The 21,657-nt window shown below is 37.2% G+C and overlaps 1 protein-coding gene across 10 annotated transcripts in view; it reads left to right on the plus strand.

Annotated features, from left to right (window-relative positions):
* The window catches only part of ncam1b (neural cell adhesion molecule 1b), a 74,400-nt gene that overhangs the window by 27,965 nt on the left and 24,778 nt on the right, over positions 1–21,657 (plus strand). For 5 of the 10 annotated variants that reach the window (XM_063492857.1, XM_063492859.1, XM_063492861.1 and 2 more), the window contains exons 2-9: positions 5,575–5,649; positions 6,281–6,490; positions 7,545–7,688; positions 8,747–8,884; positions 9,246–9,363; positions 12,217–12,377; positions 16,406–16,548; positions 17,814–17,837. In XM_063492857.1, coding sequence (XP_063348927.1) covers positions 5,575–5,649; positions 6,281–6,490; positions 7,545–7,688; positions 8,747–8,884; positions 9,246–9,363; positions 12,217–12,377; positions 16,406–16,548; positions 17,814–17,837 — 1,013 coding nt within the window. The remainder of the gene's footprint in view (positions 1–5,574; positions 5,650–6,280; positions 6,491–7,544; positions 7,689–8,746; positions 8,885–9,245; positions 9,364–12,216; positions 12,378–16,405; positions 16,549–17,813; positions 17,838–21,657) is intronic. The other 5 variants (XM_063492858.1, XM_063492860.1, XM_063492868.1 and 2 more) reach the window with 1 other exon arrangement.

A 21,657-nucleotide genomic window follows, 5' to 3' on the forward strand; every position in this document is an offset into this window, starting at 1 on the left:
AACTATACATCTTTAGACATATGTTGTAATGGCCGCCGTATCTTTGTGAGTATTTATTACACGGCGTGCTGCGGGGAAAAGCCGGTTCTAACATTTGAGTCTAAGGTTTATTTTTTAGCACCTGACGGCTCTTTTTTGCTTCTCATCCGTAAATACTCTCCATACTCTTTTACGTGATTCGGTTTATTTTGAAAAATCTCAACAGGATCTTGAGCTTTATTGTGAAAGGGTTATGTGGAAGATAAACAAGCGGACACGCGATGGTTTTACCGTCCTTGTTGCTAACCACAACGCATAAAAGCAGGCGTTTGTCCGTCTGTAGTGTGGTTATATTAAATATAAGAGAAAGAGAGAACTTTAAGAAATTAATATAACCACTACAGTGACCATCAAAACGATGAAAAAATATTGCTGTAAACAGCTTATTTTGCGACACCACGAAACAAACAATAGCGTAAAATGAAACGATAGATGTTTTTATATCATCATCCGATATATATCGTTATATCGAACAGCCCTATATGAGGTTATGTCTTGGGTTTCAGCAGGATTTATGGATATGATGCACCTGCGACTCAGATTTGTTGCAGAAGTATATTTATTGTTTTTGGCCTCATAGTTCACTCTCTTTGTACTGTGAATATGCTAAATGAATGAAGCTGAGATGTATTTATTTTTTATTACTGTGCTCGTGTTGTAACAGATGAAAGTATTTTCCCCACAGTTTTCTCCTTTTTGTTTGATGTTGTCTTTACTAAAGCCAAAAAATTGTCCAAAGAACCCATACAGATTTTTCTTGGACACACTAAAGTTGGGTAATCAGCTCAGTGTTCGGCTTTTCCTCCATCATGCTTCCCTGTTGCAGACTGGGTGCAGCGAAGTCAGCTGACAACACATGTGGTGGTATGATTTAAAAGGTACCATATAGTACTAACAGAATTTAAAACAATCAAATGTAATAAGCAACATCGGCAAGATCACATTGTTTAGAGGTGAATACCGGTTTTGCTTTATTTTCGGTTAATTGCCGAGATGTACTGGCAGTTACCTGATAGCAACATTAGCCATCTGTTATCATTAGCCATTAGTTATCATTAAGGTATCTGCTAGCATCTGTGGCAGATAATAAAATGACAGTAATGTGTGAGCTTGGAAGCAAACTTGGCAGCCCTAATAGTCTGTAACATTGAAAGACAGTGTTAATTTAACAGGACACACACAATTATGTCTAAAAAGTGTTATGTTTCCCTTGAAACTGAGAAAAATCTACTAGCAAGTAGACAACACCAGTGGCAGTCTATTTTACCAAAGTCACAAGAAACACAGCCGCACACAACCTAAAGTCTGTCTATCTATCTATCTGTCTATCTATCTATCAAATCTGTGCTATGAAGTATTTTCCTGATAATTGGTATTTCTAGTATGAAAACAACCTGTAATACAGTACATAGAGAGAAGTTTCATCATCTGAAGGCTGTGACTGTTCAAAAAATAGTCTATCCAGCAGTTGAGTCATTTCAGTCTGGACCGTTTAGATTAGGTAGATTAACCAGCTGGCAGACCATAACTGCTACTTCTGGAAATATGCTACAAGTAATGCTATAAATACTCTTAAGGTAGGGAATTAAGAAATATCACAGTTATTGGTAAACCGTGCTTGAAATGTATGCTACAGGCAAAAATAATTTTCCTGCTTACTCTTATCTACAGTTCTACTCCTTTAAGTTCTTTGATGTGGCGATCCAGTCTAAGCTTACTTCAATTGTTCACTCGGGATTCAGACAGTGTTTCCTATTAATTACCAATAGTGTGGCCGCTCACTAATCTAACTTGCGCCACCATAGTTTCATAATGAAACAGAAAATATTTACACTCTTTTCATATTAATATGAAAAGCGTATTTCATTCCCTGTAAGCTATTTATTGCAGCCAAGAGCTTGCATTCAAAATATTTGCAATATTTGTTTTCCTATACAATCTGATTGTGTGGGAAATGTATGCATATTAAATTTCTAGACCACAAATTTGCTTCTCTTCAATTTTGCCACCCTCTGCTTTGAAAGAGTTTTTGCCCTTTAACAAGACGAACTACAGTAGCTTGTTAGCCTCACTAATGTATGAAAAGTGAGCTGCTCGTTGGAGAGCAATTACCCTGTCTTCATAACTCTCAGCGAAGAAGAGCAACGGTTCTGCCTTCAATCTGAGAGAACCAATTAGTGCTTGGCCTACAGAACAATTCCATTTGGAAAACTCTCAGATGGTGCAGGTGTGTTGCTACTGTATTCTAATACCCTACAGAACAAGGAAAAACAACATTTGTTGAGTGGAAGGGAAGAGGATATGGGATCATGTGATAAAATTTCCCTTTGGGACTTGAATGTCAGCCTGCTTGGAGGATATGAAAGTGGCTTTGCATTGTTGATTTTAATAGGAAAAGCAGCATTGTGAAGTATACTGACAGGCTTTAGAGCTGGGCTCACTGCTTTCTGACTTCGTGACAATAATTCAACCCATACAGTTGGGAGAGTTAGATGAAAAGTATAGGTCATTTCTGTCACTACTCACCAAGTTTCTTTCTATTAGTTTAACAGTTATCATTACTTAGCAGGTTTTCAGAGAATAGATTGGTACAATTAGTCTACAAACCTTGATTTTGGTGATGAAATGATAATTTTTTTCAGGCTTTTACAAGGCATCTGTTTTATCTTTTGTTTGTCTTCAAACACTGCAGTGGTGAGCATTTAGTGTGTTATCAGTCATCCTGCAGCCTTTGCATGTCTATTTCATATTAGAGTACACTGTATATTCTGAGTTGATTGTTTTTTACTGTGCCACTTTTAACTCTCCCCCGAGCAAATTCTCAAAGTCGTCATACTGTTAAAATTTCAGGGGCAAGTAAATGCACAGAGAACATTGCCATTTTACTCAGTGCGCTTAGTGCTAGATGCTAATGATGTTAGTTACTGTGACATTCCTGCTTTGTAATGTAAAATCACCAGCTGCCCCACATCCTACCCCTCTGCATAATGGCCACTTCACCTTCCTAATCCTAATAGTAGATCTTTTCTCCTCTTATCTAAGGGAGCTTATTCCATTCAACCTTTGCTGGACTATTTTCTGTATTAAGCTTCCTATAATGGACTTATCACATTAGATTAGAAAAACATTTTCCGGAGCCAAATTTTGGTATAATTATTATATTTTACATTTCCTTATCCCTTCGTTTCATTATAGTTTCAGTCATTTTTATGTCATGGATGCATGCATGGATGTTTTTGCCTGTGTTGTTTTGTCTGGATTGAAAACTATTGTTTACGCAAAACCGTTTCAGACACTGAATGTGATAATGGGCTATACAAATAAACTTCTCTTGACTGGAATAATTATCACTGGCGTGCCTCCTCTGCAAATTAGTTGCCTGTTTGTTTGACTAAATAAATAAATACAAACTGTTCTCATTCCTTAGTCCAATTAAAACTAAATTCATAAACCTTTTCCATAAAATTAGCATGACATTATTTTTATTAGACACTTGTATTTAAAAAGAATGACAAGAGTGTTGATATCAGGATTTTATGTTCCATCACTTTGAATATCAAATCCTTCTGATAAAAGTGAAATGACAGGCACATTTAAAAATACAACTGTAAGACAACTGAATAACTGTCTTTTCATTAATACGACACAGTACCAGTCACTAAAAAAAATATAGCAAACATTTTATTTTCAGCCTCATATCAGTAATTGCATCGATTTTAAGTTTGGGTAAAGAGCCGAAGGGATTTATAGATCAACAGTTAATCTATTAAGCAAATATATCCAGAATTTCTGGTATCTTCCTCTCAAATAAAACAAAAATATACACACACATATGTTAGTTTAGCTTAGCATTGGAGTAGTTGCTTATATTTCACATATTTATTTACAGTTTATTGGACAAGCTTAAAGAAAGGAATTGTGCAGATTTTTAAAAAAGAATAGAATCTAATTTAAAGTATTGTTAAATATCTGCATTCTGATTATGTAATTTCAAACTGCAGCCTTCTTAGAAATTTATATATTTAAATATTTATCTATCTTTCTGTGACTATATGTAGTTATATATATATATATATATATATATATATATATATATATATATATATATATATATAGGTGCATCTGATAAGCTACATGTCTGTAATATTTAAGGACTTCTTCCTTCTATATTTGGTGACTCAAACAGAATTCGGTTGCACATACAACGGCCGTTTGGTGAATATTACATATAAGCGTGAGAAAATTGAACATAATACAACAATATTGTTGGGTTTTGTTTAATCTCTTTAACCTTGAACTCTTTAACCTTGAACTGTGCTTCACATTTGAGGGGATGTGTCACTTTTGTGGGAAGACCTGAAACAAATTGACTAAAATAAAATCAGTTATTACCTGTTTGCTCCACAAGTTGACAATATAGAAATAATTCTGCCAGCTCCAGACATCTTTTTTTTTTTAACTGACTGTGCTATTTTCCCGTGTCAATCGATGCCCCTATGGAGACCTTCTTGCCTTGACCTTTAGTTTGGTACACAGCCACACAGTCTTGCTCATGCATGATATAGAGTGGGATTTCAGGTCAATCTCGACACCGTTCTTAATCATCCACTGGAACCCTGAGTGCCCCCTTGGGAGGTTCTGCAAGAAACAAGTCACACTTTGTTCTAATTAAGTACAAAATGTTTCAGGGCATCATTCTCTCTGTCAGATAATACAAATCTCTTTTTCATCCAATCTTTGATGAAGTGCAGGCTATCACTGAGAGACATTACATTCAACTTGCCAGACGATGTCATTTCTAAAAATTAAATAGTCTTTTAAAAATAATTCATCTCAAGGTACACTGGGAGCACAGCACTGGTTCCAGCTGCTGAATCTTAGCGGAATATTTGTATTGCTGTGTTGATGTTATTTCTCTTGATAGGACAGGAGGACTGTAGGCAACAGAGGAAAAGGAAATGTCCATATTTTTGGTGACATGTCTGCTAGGGCCAAAACTGGCATTGTTGTTGTTTTCTGAATGTGCATGTTGATTGATTTTATTGTTTTTACTGCATTTTAAGTTTCGGTAAAAAAAATATGGACGAATGTACAAAGATAATATAAGGTTTATGTGGCAGAAAACTGAAGCATATTCCTTAAAGTGCAGTAAAGTGTAGATAGATGCTGGCTCCAGCAAGTCTTTGGATCCTTTCCAGTAGAAATTAAAAGTGCTATTGAAGGTACAGTCTCGGTTCTGGAGGAAATAAGATATACACTCAAGTGTTGCTCTTAACATGAGCAAATCAAAGACCTTAAAATATATTTTTAAAGAACCCCACAGTCGTATTTCTGATTGCCTGCAGGTGATTGCTTCTGCCTTTGCATATAGATGGAACACATTGATATGCAGACATTTGCGCATCTAATTAGCCTGTTTCCTGTTTTAATAATTGTTCCATCTAAGTGTTGAAACATTGTTAAGCATTCTTAATCAGTGCTTCACTTAGTGAGTTGATTCTAATTTTGTATTGTATGTTTGTTTTTCTGTTGCAGTTTCATTGGAAGTACAGATCACACCAACCCATGGTGAGATTAGTCTTGGAGAGTCCAAATTCTTTGTGTGTGAAGGTAAGTTTATCAAAATGTTCCAAGTTTATATATATATATATATATTAAACTTTTTTTTAAAACTGCACCTTAACAGTTCACCCACTTTTTAGACTGTTTTGCAAAAATTTGTATAAAGTGGTTAAACTAGACAAAACATAGCAGGGGTCTGTGTTTCTGTTGGAATCAGTTCTTATTAAAAAGTCTTCCCCATGTGTTAGGTGTATGGATAAATATGCATGGATGTTTGTGGTACAAATGCACAGTATTGCTTGATCAGCCACACTTCCTCTTCTGCAGGATTAAAGTGGACAACTACACCCCCCTTCATATTTTATGTTAAGTGGTTTTCCGGTTACTTGAATGTGTATCATACATTCATCAATAAGTCATCAATGAATGATGAGATTAAGTGTCCTTTTGTTTTTGGTTTGTTTGTTTAGCATCAAACCTTGAAAACATATAACATTTTCTGATGTCTTAGTTACTAGACACAGCTAAAATGCATAAACCACACGCTTCATTCCTTGCAGGAGCATGAACCACCTACAATGTACAGTCTGTGGGCAGTGGCTGACTGCTCTGATTTGAAATGTGTTACCCTATAGATACCTGTTTCTTATGTACTGCTCTGTTCTGTCTGTTGTCTTAGTTGTAGGCGTTGCCAAGCACATAGACTGGTTTGGACCAAGCGGGGACAGGATAGAGCCGAACAGACAAGACACAACAGTAACCCGTAACGATGAGTCATCTTCCACCCTCACGCTGTATAAAGCCGGGACGGAAAGTGCTGGGACATACAAGTGTGTCGCTACCAATGGAGACCAGCAAGCGGAGTCGACAGTCAAAGTGAAGATCTTCCGTAAGTTCCCCCCCACCGCCCCACCCCACAGTATACGGTACACACTCCAAATTACGGAGTGGTGTGAACACAGAAGAAAAAGAATCCTGCTCATTGAACTCATAGTATTTTATTGACTGCTCAAGGGCAACACATTATTCTTTCTTTTCAAGTGAGGATGGATTTTTCATCAGTTCAATAAACGGTCGGAAGACCATTAGAAGGCTGCTTAATGATCCTGTCTGTTGTGCAGTTCTTGTGAGTAATGGATTTTATTTTCCATGAATGCCAAGCATCAGCAATTGTCCGTCAGAGATGAAATTATTTTCCAAACAGAACTTTTCTGTTATTTCAGGGCCTGTTTCAGGATGTTATTAGAAGTGGTCACCCATATTAACAGCGATGCACAATGTTGTGCACAGAAGTGTACAAAACATCACAACTTCCTGTGAATGAACATTTGTACAGTACCAGCAGCAGTTTGCATAGTTAGTTCAGTGCTACAGCTTGCAAGCCATATAAGAGATAACTTATAACTGCTTTTGCCCCATGCAGATGGCCAGTTTAACAGGAGCAGACTTTACATTTAAACTTTTACCGACCATTTCAAGAAATGAGCTGCGCATTACAGCTAAATGGCTTCATATGTTAAGCCTTGATGAGATAGCTCTATAGCTTTCCAGTTCGGAATCCAATTCTGTCACTTGTGTCCTGCTGAAGTCTGTAAGGTAGCAGTTCTGCTTCTTTCTAAAAAGCTTCCAGCAAATTCCATTAACCAGTCAATTTTAGAAATGGCTTGGCTAGATATTGCTTCAGTTCTGGTAACTTGAACCAGGGGAGCTTGTTTAGGGTGATAATAAAATGAATGAGATTTTTGGTAAAAAATGTTAAGCATTCCGTCAGTTTGATCATTTTCAGTTGTGATTTATTAACATAGACAGCACTACTTTTAAAGATAGTGTTTCACTAAAACATAGTGCCATAGCAGGGCAATCATAGAGAGTGAAAGAGCTTTAATGAACCTCGTTATATCACTGAGTGAAAAATGTGCTTGTTTTTTTTTTTTTTATTCCAGAAAAAATCACCTTTCAAAACGCGCCCTCACCCCAAGAGTTTACTGAAGGAGACAATGCCAACATTGTTTGTGATGTTGTTAGTTCACCTCCACCCACTGTCCTCTGGAAATATAAAGGAGCAAAAATACAGATGGAAAAAGATGGTAAGTTTATGAACAATGCAGAATTTATATTTCAGTTTGTTTTCAGTTGATTATAACACAGAACAACTAGGTGAACAAATTTCAGAATTAATGAGGAGGGAATAAGATGATTTCAGCCATACTGACCATTACTTCTCAGGATGTTATAGCTTGCTTTTTTTATTGTTTATTTTGTTTGTTAGCCATGAGATTATGTTGATGGCTGCAGTTTGGTGAATCAAAATGTGAGATAACCGCAACATTATCAAGATGTAACTCAGAGTGATATTGTAGTGTTGCACTTATGTTAACAGCCAAAATAAAACAAAAACAGATTATAAGGCAAAATGGAAACTGTAGTAAAAATGCACTACATAAACAAAACACACAGCCAACGAAATATTTAATAATATGTATATATATATATATATATATATATATATATATATACACAGATCCTGGTGTTGGAGTCATAAAATGACTCATCCACTGCTTTTGTTGCCATTCTTCTCCGGGATTTACCCTGTGCTTTGAAAGGGAAAAATTAATTTGATTTTGAATTTGAAAATACAATTGACTTTCTGTTATTCACCCTTGACACTGAGCAGTATAATAATGTGTACGGCAGTGTTATTGCTCACTGAAAAATAATAACATGCGCTTATGTGTGGGTTGCAATAGTATTTTTGATTATTATGTGACTACATTTATTCGGTTCACATTTTATCCCAGACTGAAGGAGTTCATGTGGGCTTTGCTTAGATTCTCTTCTGTTTTTCTGGAGCTCGTAAAATGATTGTTGGATATATGGCCTCAAATTTGATAGTTAAGGTAATATCAAATGAGCAATAAAATGACATTCCAGTTTTTGTCACCAAACATTTCAGTGACTAAGATGTTTGTTAAAATGTTTACGTTAAACAAAGTCTTTATAGCTTAGTTGATTCAGATAGGAGTTTTCTTTTTTGATGCCTTACTCACTTCTATGCTAACAGCTGTTTATCATCCAGCTTTTACTGCTGTTATTAACTTGCCAAATATGCACACCTGAAGATGTATTAACTTTTGCTTCCTTCCAGTTCGGTTTAAAGTACTGAACAACAATCACCTTCAAATCCGTGGCATAAAGAAGACGGATGAGGGCTTGTATACCTGCGAGGGTCGCCTGATGGCGCGCGGCGAGATTGATCTGCGTGTCATCAAGGTCGTTGTGAATGGTTAGCGACCCTCTCTTCCCCTCACGCTTTTTCCTCTTCCTTTTTGTTCTTGTCTGAATATTTTGTGTGTGGCAGGTGTCCCGTGATGCTCAAATAAGCTGTAGATCCTTAGAGGCGACCGGGCTCAACATCAATGTGGAAACAGTTGCCCAGAGCAACCGTGTATCAAAGATGTTTCATGCTAATGAAGTCTGTTTCCTGTAACTTCTGAGCCTAGCAAATGAGTGTGTCTAAAATAAGTATTTTGAATTTGTCACTGCTTCTGTTTCTGGTTTTCCTCTCACTTGCTGTCTTTATATCTAGAGCTATACTATATTCTGCATATGTGTCTGCCTATTTTATTTTTCCATTTGTACCTCAGTGCTCCCGACAATCAGGATATGGCAGTCAGAGGTAAATGCTACAGCAGACGTTTTGCAGCCGGCCATCCTGACTTGTGCTGTTGATGGTTATCCTGAACCCATGGTGACCTGGACAAGGTAAACCTAATAATAAAATATCTTCGGTTGCATGTGCTCTAAGTACAGTAAATACCTTTTTGTTATTATTATTGTTGTTTTTTGGCATTTGCATCTTTGTACATTGATGTGATTTATACTCGTAGATCACTTTTTGCCTTCAGAGCTGTCTTAATCCTTTGTGGAATAGTTTCAACAAACATTCCTCAGTTTTGGTCCATACTGACATGATGGGGTCACACAGTTGCTGCAAATCAGCTGATTTTCACATCATTTATGATGTGAATCTCTCGTTCCATCACATCCTGAAGGTGTTCTGTTGAATTCAATTCTAGTAATTGTAGAGGACATTTTGGCACAGTGAACTCATTGTCATTTTCAAAAACAAAAAACAACAACAATTTGAGATGATCAGAGCTTTGTGACATGGTGTTATTCTGTAGGAAGCAGACATTAGAGGTTGGGTACACTGTGGTCATAAAGGGATGGACATTGTCAGCTATTCAGGTAGTTTGAGGTTTTTAAATAATACTCATCTGGTACTAAGGAGCCAAGTAAATATTACCCACATCTATTAGATCATCACCATCAGCCTAAACCGTTTATACATTTCAGGAAGGATTCATGTTTTTGTGCTGTTTACATCAATTTGTGGCTCTACCATCTGAATGCTGAAGCAATAAATAAGGCTCATCAGACCAATCGACATTTTGGCAATCTTCTATTCTAGTTTCCTGTTCTTAGCTGGCTGGAGTGACACCCGGTGCGGCCTTCTGCTGCTGTGGCTCATCACTTGAAGTTTTGATGTGTTCTGCATTTATTGCCTGTGTCTTTCTAATCAGCTTGAAGCAGTCTGACCATTCTTCTCTGGCGTCAACAAGGCACTTTCACCCAACGAACTCTCACTCACTGGATATTTTCTTTTTTTCGGAGTATTGTTTGTAAACCCTAGAGTTGGTTGTGTGGGAAAATCCCAGATCAGCAGTTTCTGAAATAGTCACACCAGCCTGGTTAATGCCAACAACTGTGCCACATTTGGAGTCACTTAAATCACCTTTCTTCACCATTCTGAGTTCAGTTTAAGCTGCAGCAGGTCATCTTGTTGAAGTCTGTATGCTTAAATGTAGTGCGCTGGAGCCAAGTGATTGACTATTTGGATAGTTGTACTAATGAACAGTTGAACAGATGTACCTAACAAAGTGGCAGGCAAGTGTAGGATGACTTGTAAAGATCACTTATTTTCTTAAGTTAGTTAGTTAGTTAATTTAACCCTGTTAAAGTTTAAACAAATCAGTTAATCAAGTTTAATTTTATATAACTGCCGAACTTACCTAATAGCATAAGCAGCTACATCAGATTTTTGAGCTAAATGCTGACAAATGTCCACATCGGCACCCTTGGATGCTGTGCTAACATTAGCTAATAAACATTAAACAAAAAGCAAAGTTGATAATTATGGAAGTGTCATCAGTTTTACATGTAGGAAGTTATTACGGTTAATTCTGGGGGGTTACATACATGCATGTAAAAAAAAATTCTATGGTAATTCTTTTAATAATTATTGATGCATTTCATTCTGAACAAAAGTACATTTTTATCTGCAATCAAATACATATTTCTGTCTGAACTGCAGTGAATGCGGGAATAACCAACTGCCAGACCAACATTTCAATTCGTAGAACCATTTCGTTAAAATCGTGGGTGTCGGCTCTGTAAAGGCAATTGTTGTAAACACCACAAATGACTTACACGTGGCGTCAGGAGAGATAAAAGCTGGCAGCAACAGACTAATGAGGCAGGGCTAATCAAGAATAATGAGCTGCATAGTTTGTATGTGTACTGACCAAATATCAGCTTGTATCATCTTGAAAATAAGTGAACATATTTTTTTCTTTTTGACATTTTTTTCCATTGATCTTTTTTAACAAAAATGACTAATTTCCAGTATAATTTGTATAATGCGTTAGAAGTGGCAGTTGCACACTTTTCAACCCTTCCCCTATCACTAACCTGTAGTTCGAATAGCCCACTAAATATAGGCTGCTGGGTGCCTTGCTTTCAGAGAAAAGCTATATGATAATGCTTTATTGGATTGAGTTTCCCATCCAGTACTTGTCTATATAAAGACTTTAGCATGCAGTTACCTGAATAGTCAAACCCAGTCTCCATGAAAATATCTATACAGTAATGTGACAGGAATGCTAGTGGCTCTATGCACTACCTCAGTCCAGCCTAGAGGTCAAAGTAACTATTATGTGCATGCAGGGCAATCTAGGTTATTTGGGATACTCTACTAACTGATTTATTCATTGCAGTAGGATACTTAATCACAGGATATCAAAGGAGCATGTAAACAGTGAAACATGAAGACTAGCATGACAACAATAGCCACATTATTCTGTGCCTATCAATGGCTCCATTCAGAGCCATTGATAGGCTTCTGCTTTGTTAAACTGTTCCTGTTCATCTGTTAACTCGGCACAAAACTTAGATCCAGGGTCACAAAGAGCAGACAGTTCAAGAGCCAAAAGTTGGCCTTTTTTTTAATAATTTATACTCTACTGGGCCAGAATAAAAATAAATTAGACGTTTTTGTAGAATTGAATGTAAACAACAAATGTCAAAAGGAGTGCCAAAGAATGCCAAAAAATATTATGCTTTTTTAACATTGTAATTTCACTTTGTAATTTGGTGATCATGAAACTACTATTGGTCTGTCTATAGATGTACATAACTAGATTTTTTTTAGATGGAAGGATGATGAAATTTGAAATCCTGGTAAAAGTAAATCTCTGAACATGTTGCAGCTGAAGAAGAGTGCTTAAATTTGTGTGGATAAATGGATACAGGGTTTAACACTCGCCTTTTCTACAGGAACGAAGTGAACCTTGAGGCAGGAGAGAAGTACAGCTTTAATGAAGATGGCTCAGAAATGACGATAATGGATGTTACCAAACTGGATGAAGGAGAGTACACCTGCATTGCCAAGAACAAGGCTGGAGAAACTGAAAAGGAACTCAGTCTGAAAGTGTTTGGTAAGACAGATTGTTTTGTATATTTACATGAACGAAAGTGGAATTATAAAATGCTCCAAGTGTGTGGGAATGAGGTATATGTGTATGTAGGTGGGAGAAGAACAATAGTACGGTTTTGTGTCTGTTTTCTTAGGCATTCAAAATACGGTGTGTCGGTGTGGGTTGTGATTGTTTCATGTTGGGATGGAGCCTAAGGATTTAGAGAGCAAGCCAAGTGGGATGAGCTCAGCTGAAATCTCTAAACTCCTTTTTTTCCCCTTTGTTTTTGCCCACTAGGTTTTCTTGTCACTTCAAAGTGACCATAATTTAAAGCCCAATTATAGTATCAGTGCCAGTCTTTTGGTACCTTATCAGTGAAATAGCTGAGGGAGTTTATTTTTCAAATCAAGAGAAGTGGCAATAGCTCGATTCTTTAGAGTTATTAAATGACTGTTGTATGTTGCCATCATTTTAAGACATTATTTTGTGAAATATTTCCACAAAGCTCTGGTTTCTTTACTTCCGTTTAGCAAAAGCTACAATCCTGTGTTTTCTGTGATGGCACAGGATCTTTCTTGGAGGGAGTTGTATGTAGTAACCCCAAAAAGTTGATTTGTTCATCTGGACGTAGCGTTTTCAGTGGGAGAACGTCCAGGTAAACAGTCTTCCTCACCTGGATGATCCATCAAAACATTGTATTTAGTAATGTGTCTGGAACTGAAAACTCAGTTCAATCAGTTATGAGTATATTTTAGAAAGCCATCGTCAGTGATGCTCCAATACCAAGATTTACCATTTACAATGGGTACATAAAGAGCAGAGCCTCCATTTTAATCCACTGGACCAAGAATTATGAATGTGTTTCAATGTAGACCATGCCATTCATCTTAAAAAAACAAAAACAAAAAAACAGGTGGGGGACAAAAAAAAGTCATTTTAATTAGCTTGAACTTGAATTTTTATTAGATGAAGCTGGAATCCAACCCAGTTTTTATATCAGAAATTAAATATCTAGTAAATCTAATTATTCAGCCGTAACCTGACGGGGACAAAAGCAGGTGGCAGAAATTTAAGACAAACATATGAATCAAACAGATAAGAATTTGTTTACTTGCAGATCGGATATTAGTTAGACACACTAAGCGTGCTTTTAGTGATACATTTGTCAGTTATGTTCAGACTTTGTACCCTTCAGTATATTTCTTGACAGAATTTAATGACTGCATTTCAACATGTCAACATATTTCAGCGTGAATTGTAATCAGAATACAATCAGTATGTCAGAAGCCTCTAAAATGTTCCTTTAAACTGCATTTAGTTCAGTGTTAAAGTCATTTCAGGCTCATTTTCACTCAAATATTCACATCATCTCTATGACAGACATCTTCTCATCAGTGAGATAGATTACACTATGACAAATGATTGATGAATGATCAGTATATTTTGTGTCTAAAGCTTTATACAAATACGGTTTATTTAAAGCATGATTGCTCCAGTAACATGCAGTAAATGTTTTAGTGCAGGGGAATTGACTGACAACCTGACAGCTGCCTTAATGTCCACAGAGTCACAGAGTTTGAAAGATGTAACCATAGATTTTATTCTAAGCTGATAATAAATCACTGATAATAAATCATTTTACACACAGAAAATAATGAATTGATGAACTGGGATTTAAATATTTGTAAAAAGATAAATGCCCTAAATACTAAGGACAGACTGCAGACCTGCAGTCTGCTCTGGTATGCTCTTTAAAAGTGACTTTAAGAATGAGGAAATGAGATTAAGTGTCAGTCAGCTGGTTCAGATGTAGTGGGAGGGAGAAATCAGAGAGAATCTCAAAGTTTGTTGAAGAAAACTTGTCAGTGAGCAGGTTAGATTCATGGTGTCCGTTACTGGGTCACATTTGATTTTTTATTTTTTTTCTAGAACAGAAAACCCAGCGTTTCCCTCATCTCTTGGTTAACAGGCTCAGTTTTTTCCAAACCTGGCTTCTGGAGTAGATCCCTGGAAGTATGTGTATGTGTTAGCCAGAAGCAGGACTAGTCAGGTTCTCTATATACTAAGGACAGATGTTTCAGTGCTTAGCTGAAGATACAGTAGACCATCCTTAGTGAAAAGAAATGAGATCATGTTGAAACACTGAGTTTTCACAAAAAACAACCTGCTTGACAAATGGCACAGATCCATCACACTGTGATTTCCATCTCATTCATTTCTTGCTAACATGTATAAAGATTTCTTTCAGTTCTTTAAAAAATGTGTGCACAGGTAAATTTACAACCTCCTTTTGGGCATTGCTGTATTCCCAGCTCTTAGGATTCTCATTCATCAATTTTATTTAAAGTATGCAGCAATGATAATAAAGGTAAAAATTAAAAGTGGACCATCTCTTCAGTAAGGGAAGAAAATACGGGCTGAAAGCAGGAATAATACATCTCAATACATCTTTTTATCTTTTATGTTGTTTTAGTGTAACATTAAGAGGCGTGGGAGCACTGCAGTTTCAAATTCCTGTGTATGATCTGTACATATGGTTTTTGACAATGAGGCTGACATTGACTTTGACTTGACATTTTTTGGTTCATTTCTTAGAGATAGTGTAGTTTCATCCTAAATTCTCTATCGTATTTTTTCTCAACCTTGTGACATTTTCCATCTAGGTCAAGAAAAAGCAATTGCATATAAATTAATTATTTTAACTATTCAACCACTGCGCTAGCCTTGGGAGGTTGGGGGCTGGGTCATCAGCTAATACAACTAATCTGGGTCTTACAGCCTATAAAAGCTGGCCTCTGTCTCTCTTTCATCCACCTGGCATCAGCCGTCCTTTTAAAATGCTAGACATGTTATTTGTAAAGCTGTAAATCCACAGATGAACACTAATACGTGTGCCAGAACAGGTGCAAGGGTGAAATACAAGCAATAGAGGGCAAGCTACCCAATCCAATTTACTAACTACTCTCAACATTAGTCTTCAGGCAGATACTGGTCATGGCTACTTATGCACTGATTCCACCAGAGCCCCAAGCCTATCCTTTCACCCATGTTCTCCATCAAATTCACCCGAAAACAACACCCTTCTTGGTCTCCTTTTTATATCAGCTGTTTAATATAAAACTGAAGTGTACCTATACTAAATTACCAAAACCAGTCTAACTTTAGGGTATGCTTTTATGTGACATAAAACCTTAAACTAAGAATTTTAGAAAATCAGTTTTATGAGCCTTTGGAAACTGGAATACATAGAATGATATTAGCCAGGCAAAGAGCATGACTCCTTAACATTTCTGAATGTAAAACCTATGTACCTAATGTTTTTATGATAAAGTATTGGAATGGATCAGGCTTTAAATAGCTCATGCAGTCTATTTAAAAAGCTATGATCTGAATCGTGCTGACTGCCTTTTGACAGTCGTGGCTGTAAGTACAAGTCCTTAAATGCTGCTTCTTTGTTCATTTAATAATTACCAGTTGAGATCATAGCAGTTAAAACCAAGACGCAGTTGTTTTCTTAGGCGGCAGGTTGCAAATTATATTTACGATCCTGTCTGGGGCTGCGCTTTTTCAGCATATTGCATAATCCATGCATTCATCCTTTTTGGAGCGGAATAGAAAAGATGGGAGCACGAAGTAATGCTCAACTGATTCATAAACAGCACTTCCGTTTGCTCGGCTCATGTCACCGTTGCAGCACCCCGCTGCGCTTTCAGGTTAACTCGAGTGTAGTGTAACTTGACAGTTGTCTCCAATGTAAACAAAAATGAAAGCCGGCTCCTTTGAGATAGGCTAAATAAGTTATTACACAAATTACGTTTGGAAGCACACATGGTTATCGCAGCGTAACTGCTGCTGGGACTGGGAAAGCTTAAATACAGTTTTACTGCCATAAAAATCCCCCTTACCTGTCAACTACTGATCCTCATCCCCTCTTTGAACTCATTTCAAATCTAGAGTTTCTCTTGTGCTTATAATACTCGTGCGGCTGTACCACCTGGCTGCCTTGTTATGTGGAGCAGGTGTGATGACGTTGGGTTTTTGTTTTACAGTCAAACCTAACATCACATACATCATAAACCAGACTGCTACCGAGATGGAAGAACAGGTAACCCTGACTTGCGAGGCGTCAGGGGACCCAACTCCCACCATTACCTGGAGCTACGGAGGTCATGTCTTCACAGAAGGAGAGCAGGTAAAATGATAACAGGGAGGCGAGTGAACAGTAGTAGCAAGATACTTATGTATCCTAGGCACTCAATCCTGGTCCTCGAGTGCCAGTGTCCTGCATGCATTTTTCCTTCTGGAGTTAATGAACTGCACCTGGTGCAAAGTAGTCTGATATAGTCTGTGTCCCAGTTGCATACTATAAATATATTCTAACCCCTATGTTTTTAAGTTTTTTCTATGTTATTAAGAGAAAATGACATAACAAAAAATTAGCGATGATTAAAACTAATAAGAAAAACGATAATGCCCGAAGACACCTATTTCCTTTACAGTTTGCAATTTTATTCTATTTCTTTGTGTCTGAAGTTTGACTAATCTTTTTAATGCATCTGTTCCTCTGTGTGCAAAATGGAAAAAGTACATTGTTTTTTTACTATACCTTATTGTGGGTGATGTGAAATTGGGACACACTTGAGTCGTACCCACAACACAAACCTGCAGGACACCGGTGTCTCGAGGAGAGGAATTGAATATCTTTAACCTAAACTGAAGTGGTATATTGATTACTTGCAGGTGGGGGACTCAGCTTGCAGTTTCATTGCAGAATGCCCCCAACAAGGTTTATGCACTGCTAATTATTTACCCTAACTTAGCAGTTCCTTTGAGATGGCCCAGTGGATCTCCTGTAATTAGCTCAATTATAGTCAGTCAGTAATATGGAGTACACTCAGATTTGACTTGTGATTTCTCAAATGTCACGAAAATCAGCAACAGAAACCTAATTATAACATTCCCAGAAAAGGCATGTTAATTAAGACAATAATTAAACTTTGCCCGCTTTCTATTGTATTTGCTTGAACGAGCACTTGAACGTTCAAGTGTTTGTTTAGCACTTTCAATCACTATTTCCATTATTCTTCTCATGCCAGTGATTGAAAAGTTTTTTGATTTATATGAAATTGTTATTTGTCTATACTCTGCTGCCATCTTTTAAATTTGTTTTGGCTCTGCACTGGTCAAGAGCCAGCCTTTTACCCTCCATTACATCCTGATACTCCAGTTTGTTCTCTTGGATCTTCTGCATTACTCCATGTGCAAACCATCAAAAGCAGTGAATACTTGATTGGTATTCTCATACATCTATGTCCCACCTGGCCTGACTCTCCAAGGCCTTGGTGTGTTGCTACAGTTGGGAGGTAATGAGGAGGAAAATGCTTGAGCCTAATGCTTCTAGCTCATAGAGAAATTCTTGAGCCAGTCCATTACATGCGCTACATTTTTTTCCTACAGGCACATCTAAACAGGATCTATCAGGTAGGAAAAATCCGCGTGGCACAGAAATGTACTGGAGTAGTGTTGTAAAATTTGCCTCCAGATATGACAAAAACTCCCACTGAAATCAAATCATCCCTTTTTATTGAAAATTTCCCAGCTGCTTCTTGAAAAACCCCAAGGAATGATCTCATCAGAGTTCATGAAATTGATTTGACTGCCGCATGCTTTCCAAATATTGCCTGGAAACCTCAACTGTTCTCGGGATAGCAAGTGCGCAGAGCTTATCTCACGAGATCAGTTGAAAATTTGGTTAATAAGATAATAAAAGGGAAATGCCATTTCTGTGTCGCTTTTTCCTGATCATTTCACACTTTCAATCACAGCATGAGGTCGCTTGGATTCAAGCCCGGTTCAGTCTGTCTGTCATCTCCATCAGATTGTAGATGGTCTAACACTTATGTCAGTGTCACTTCAAAGTTTGAGGGTAAAAGTGCTCCACCTAAAGTCTATCTTTTGGGTATCAAACATTTACACCCTGCAGCAAAGGTAAAATATGACTGAAACATAATAATCATAGAACTGCAGGAAGAGATTTAATGGGCATGTTTTCAACAGTGAAAACGGGTCACTTTTGGAGTCCCTTGCAACTGAGCAGACTGCAGCAGCTGTTCACTGTGAAAGTAGAAGATTTTACAGCCACCTGTCAAACCACCAGATTGTTTGATATTTAAAAATATATTTTGAGTGGAGCCTCACTCACAAGTGCAAAACACACTGCCACCATATGACGCACATCATGACGGTCCCCCACCCCCTTTTTTTTGTACCTACACAGATTGGCGTACATGAATGCACCATCTAGTAACGATTCTTAGTTCTGTCCTATTACCCAATGTTGAGCAAAATTTTGTTTTGTAGAATAAATTTCCACCCTGCTTTACATCGGCTTCCACTTTTGTCAATGACAGGACAGCTTGTATTGTGGTCTTGAGGCTTACATCCCACAGTTTGACCACAGTCATGCTATACTGTAGCAGTGTAGATTGACTCTACAGGTGCAGGGCAGAATAAATAAACAACACACATAGGAAACAATGGGCTATAATAGGCATTACCCACAAATTTTGCACCGTGTAGTTGTTGTTGACATGACACATGTCGTGATGGCTAGCTGCGCAATGGTGGCAGTGTGTTTTGGGGTGCCGCCTATGGTATGCTTTTATATGTGGTGTCTGTTCACAGCCGTCTTCAAAGAAATGATTAGCAGCCTTACCGAATCACGTAGATGCATACTGGTTAGATTTTCCCTCGTAGTTGTGATTCTGAGCAGGGGAAATCATTTCTATGGTGGGCTTTCAATGAATGGGAAACGGCTGCTAATTGTTTAATTGTCTTGTTTTATTTGTTCATCTGATGTCCGTCCGCCATGCTATCTGTAATCATCACAACAGCTGCATTTCATCTAGGATGAGTGTGACAAATGACACGGCATTCATTTGGGGTGAACATGGTGAATTGAAAAAGGATGTAAAGGGAAGCATTTTTCTGTTAATAATGTGAGATTTTTGTATTTGTCAGAAAACCGGTACAGATGTAGATTAGTGGTGGTGATGAAAGGACAGAATTAATTAGCAGTTTATTCTAATGTGTTTTCAGCTCCTCAGCTCCCTAGTTTATGTGATGCTTTCATTTCTTTCTTTCTTTCTTTTTTAAAATCATTACTCATATCAGATTTTTATGCAAAACGAATGCAGTTTAGTTTATACAAATAAGGCTTCTGATCACCTTTGCTTCACAGTATGACAATGACAATACACAACACAGCTAAACAATTAAGTGAGTAATCAGCTTTAGATAGTGCTTCAGTTTACTATTTTTCATCTGAGTGGAGCTATAACTGTTCATAGTTCAATGCTCAGATTGATTGTAATAAAAAAGATACTTATTTTGAAGAAATAAAAACAGCCTCAGAAACCAATTATGGGAAGACATTTCTACATGTTTATTGTTTTCTTTAAAGTTTGAGTACACTGAAAACCCTTAAAAAGCATGTCTTACAGGGTTATTAAAGATGCAGATTAAACAGATGAGGTTTGTGTTTATATTGAATGCCACCTTCCAAAACAGTGTCTTACCCTGAGGTAACAGATATGTTAGAGAATCTTTGCAAAGTCGACATTTCTGAAAACATAAAAAACCATGTCCATGTTTATTCGTGTGGCATTTTTGCCTGCTAACTGCCACATCTGGATCACTGTGATAACATGGATCTTATTAAAAGGATGTGTGTATTGCATGACCTGCATGCCCTACGAAACCAAGGTGGTCTATGTGAAGGCTGAAGTATTCTGAGCTAGATCAGCTATTCATTGTGTTCTCACAATCTTTGTCTGGCTTTGTTTGAATTTGTTCCCAGTCTACTGTGGTCTTGGGTTTTAAAGGTTAACGTAAAGAGAGACTAATTCATTCTGAACAACTCCCTACTCAAAGTCTAAAGTGTTGGCACACAAAAGCATTGTTCGTTAACTGCGCACGAGTAAGGGGGAACACAATGTGAGGATTGAGGAAGATTACTGTATCGCACAATAGAGAACTGTAGTATTGTACATGAAAAAGACAGAATAAAAGGAGTATGTTCAAAAAGTCTTGTGGGTGTATTCCCGCTTAGTTGTGCTTCAAATTCAAATTGGAGCTCATCAGGGGATGGTTTTGTTTTTTGTTTATACAGCTATTAAAGTTAAGTGTTTATATATTTATTTGAAAACTTTCATCAATTTTACATTTGGTATTTGTTTCCTTCAGCCCTTTGAATGCATTCGCTCAAGTCGCTGTAGATAAGTGTGTCGGTTTAATAACTGAAAATGTAAATGGACTATTTATCCATGCTTTGTACATTATCTACATAATGAATATTTTGCTTATTTGAATACATATTAAATGTTGTGCTCCATGCAGACTTTCAAACAGAATTTATTGGAAATTATTCTGGACTATACAGAAGGAAGTTGCAGGGAAATATGAGTAATTATAAAACCTAAAAGCACATTAAAGTTTGTAGTTGATTGGGTATCAGCATTTTATAGTGTTTGAAGTGTGTCTCTTTTTTGTAAGGAGATAAATCTGTATTAAAAGGCCTTCTCTGTCTAAAATTCGTAGTCTCAAATAGCGGTTTAAAACATTAAAAGCTAAAAAAAAAAGGTGTTAAATTAAAAAACAAAACAATGAGATGCTTTGTTATTTAATGTTTTGTGGCAGCAGTGCAGGCAGAGCATCTGAAACAGGCGTACTTCAAGTGTTGCATGCTAATGCAAAGAGAGCACTGTTTTCTCCAAACACAAAAGGCTACTCATTTACAGCATGCTGGCTGGCTCAGTAGTGATGTGATGCAAGAACGTCTTCACTAACTAAAATGCTTGTCAGTTTTCTGTGATGTACTGCAAAGGTTCTGAGGCTCAGCATTTAATGACAAGGAGGGAAACTAAACTGAGAATATGCATAATCATGACTTTTCATCCGGGGTTCAGTCAGTAAATGAAGCAGTTCTTTATATTTATGTGTTTGTGTTAGTATGTCTGCTTTTTTATCCTCTTCACACTGACATCCAATTCATGTCAGAACAAAGAGCGGGGATAATTCTCTATGGAAGGGAGGAACAATGGGCTGGAAAAATGATAAGTCCCAAGGGAGCCATCACCATATTGTTCTTCGCGTTTGCTCGTAGAAGTGATTCTGTTACGGCGTCTTCTGTTTTGCACGCATGCATCCGCCGCTGTTCATTGTCCTTTTGTCTTAAACAAACACCTGTCACAGATATGACAGCAATACTTGTCAGCTCACTTACTGCAGAGGCAGCGCCGCA

This window comes from Pelmatolapia mariae, linkage group LG14, assembly GCF_036321145.2.
Source record: "Pelmatolapia mariae isolate MD_Pm_ZW linkage group LG14, Pm_UMD_F_2, whole genome shotgun sequence".
Classification (NCBI taxonomy): Eukaryota; Metazoa; Chordata; class Actinopteri; order Cichliformes; family Cichlidae; genus Pelmatolapia; species Pelmatolapia mariae.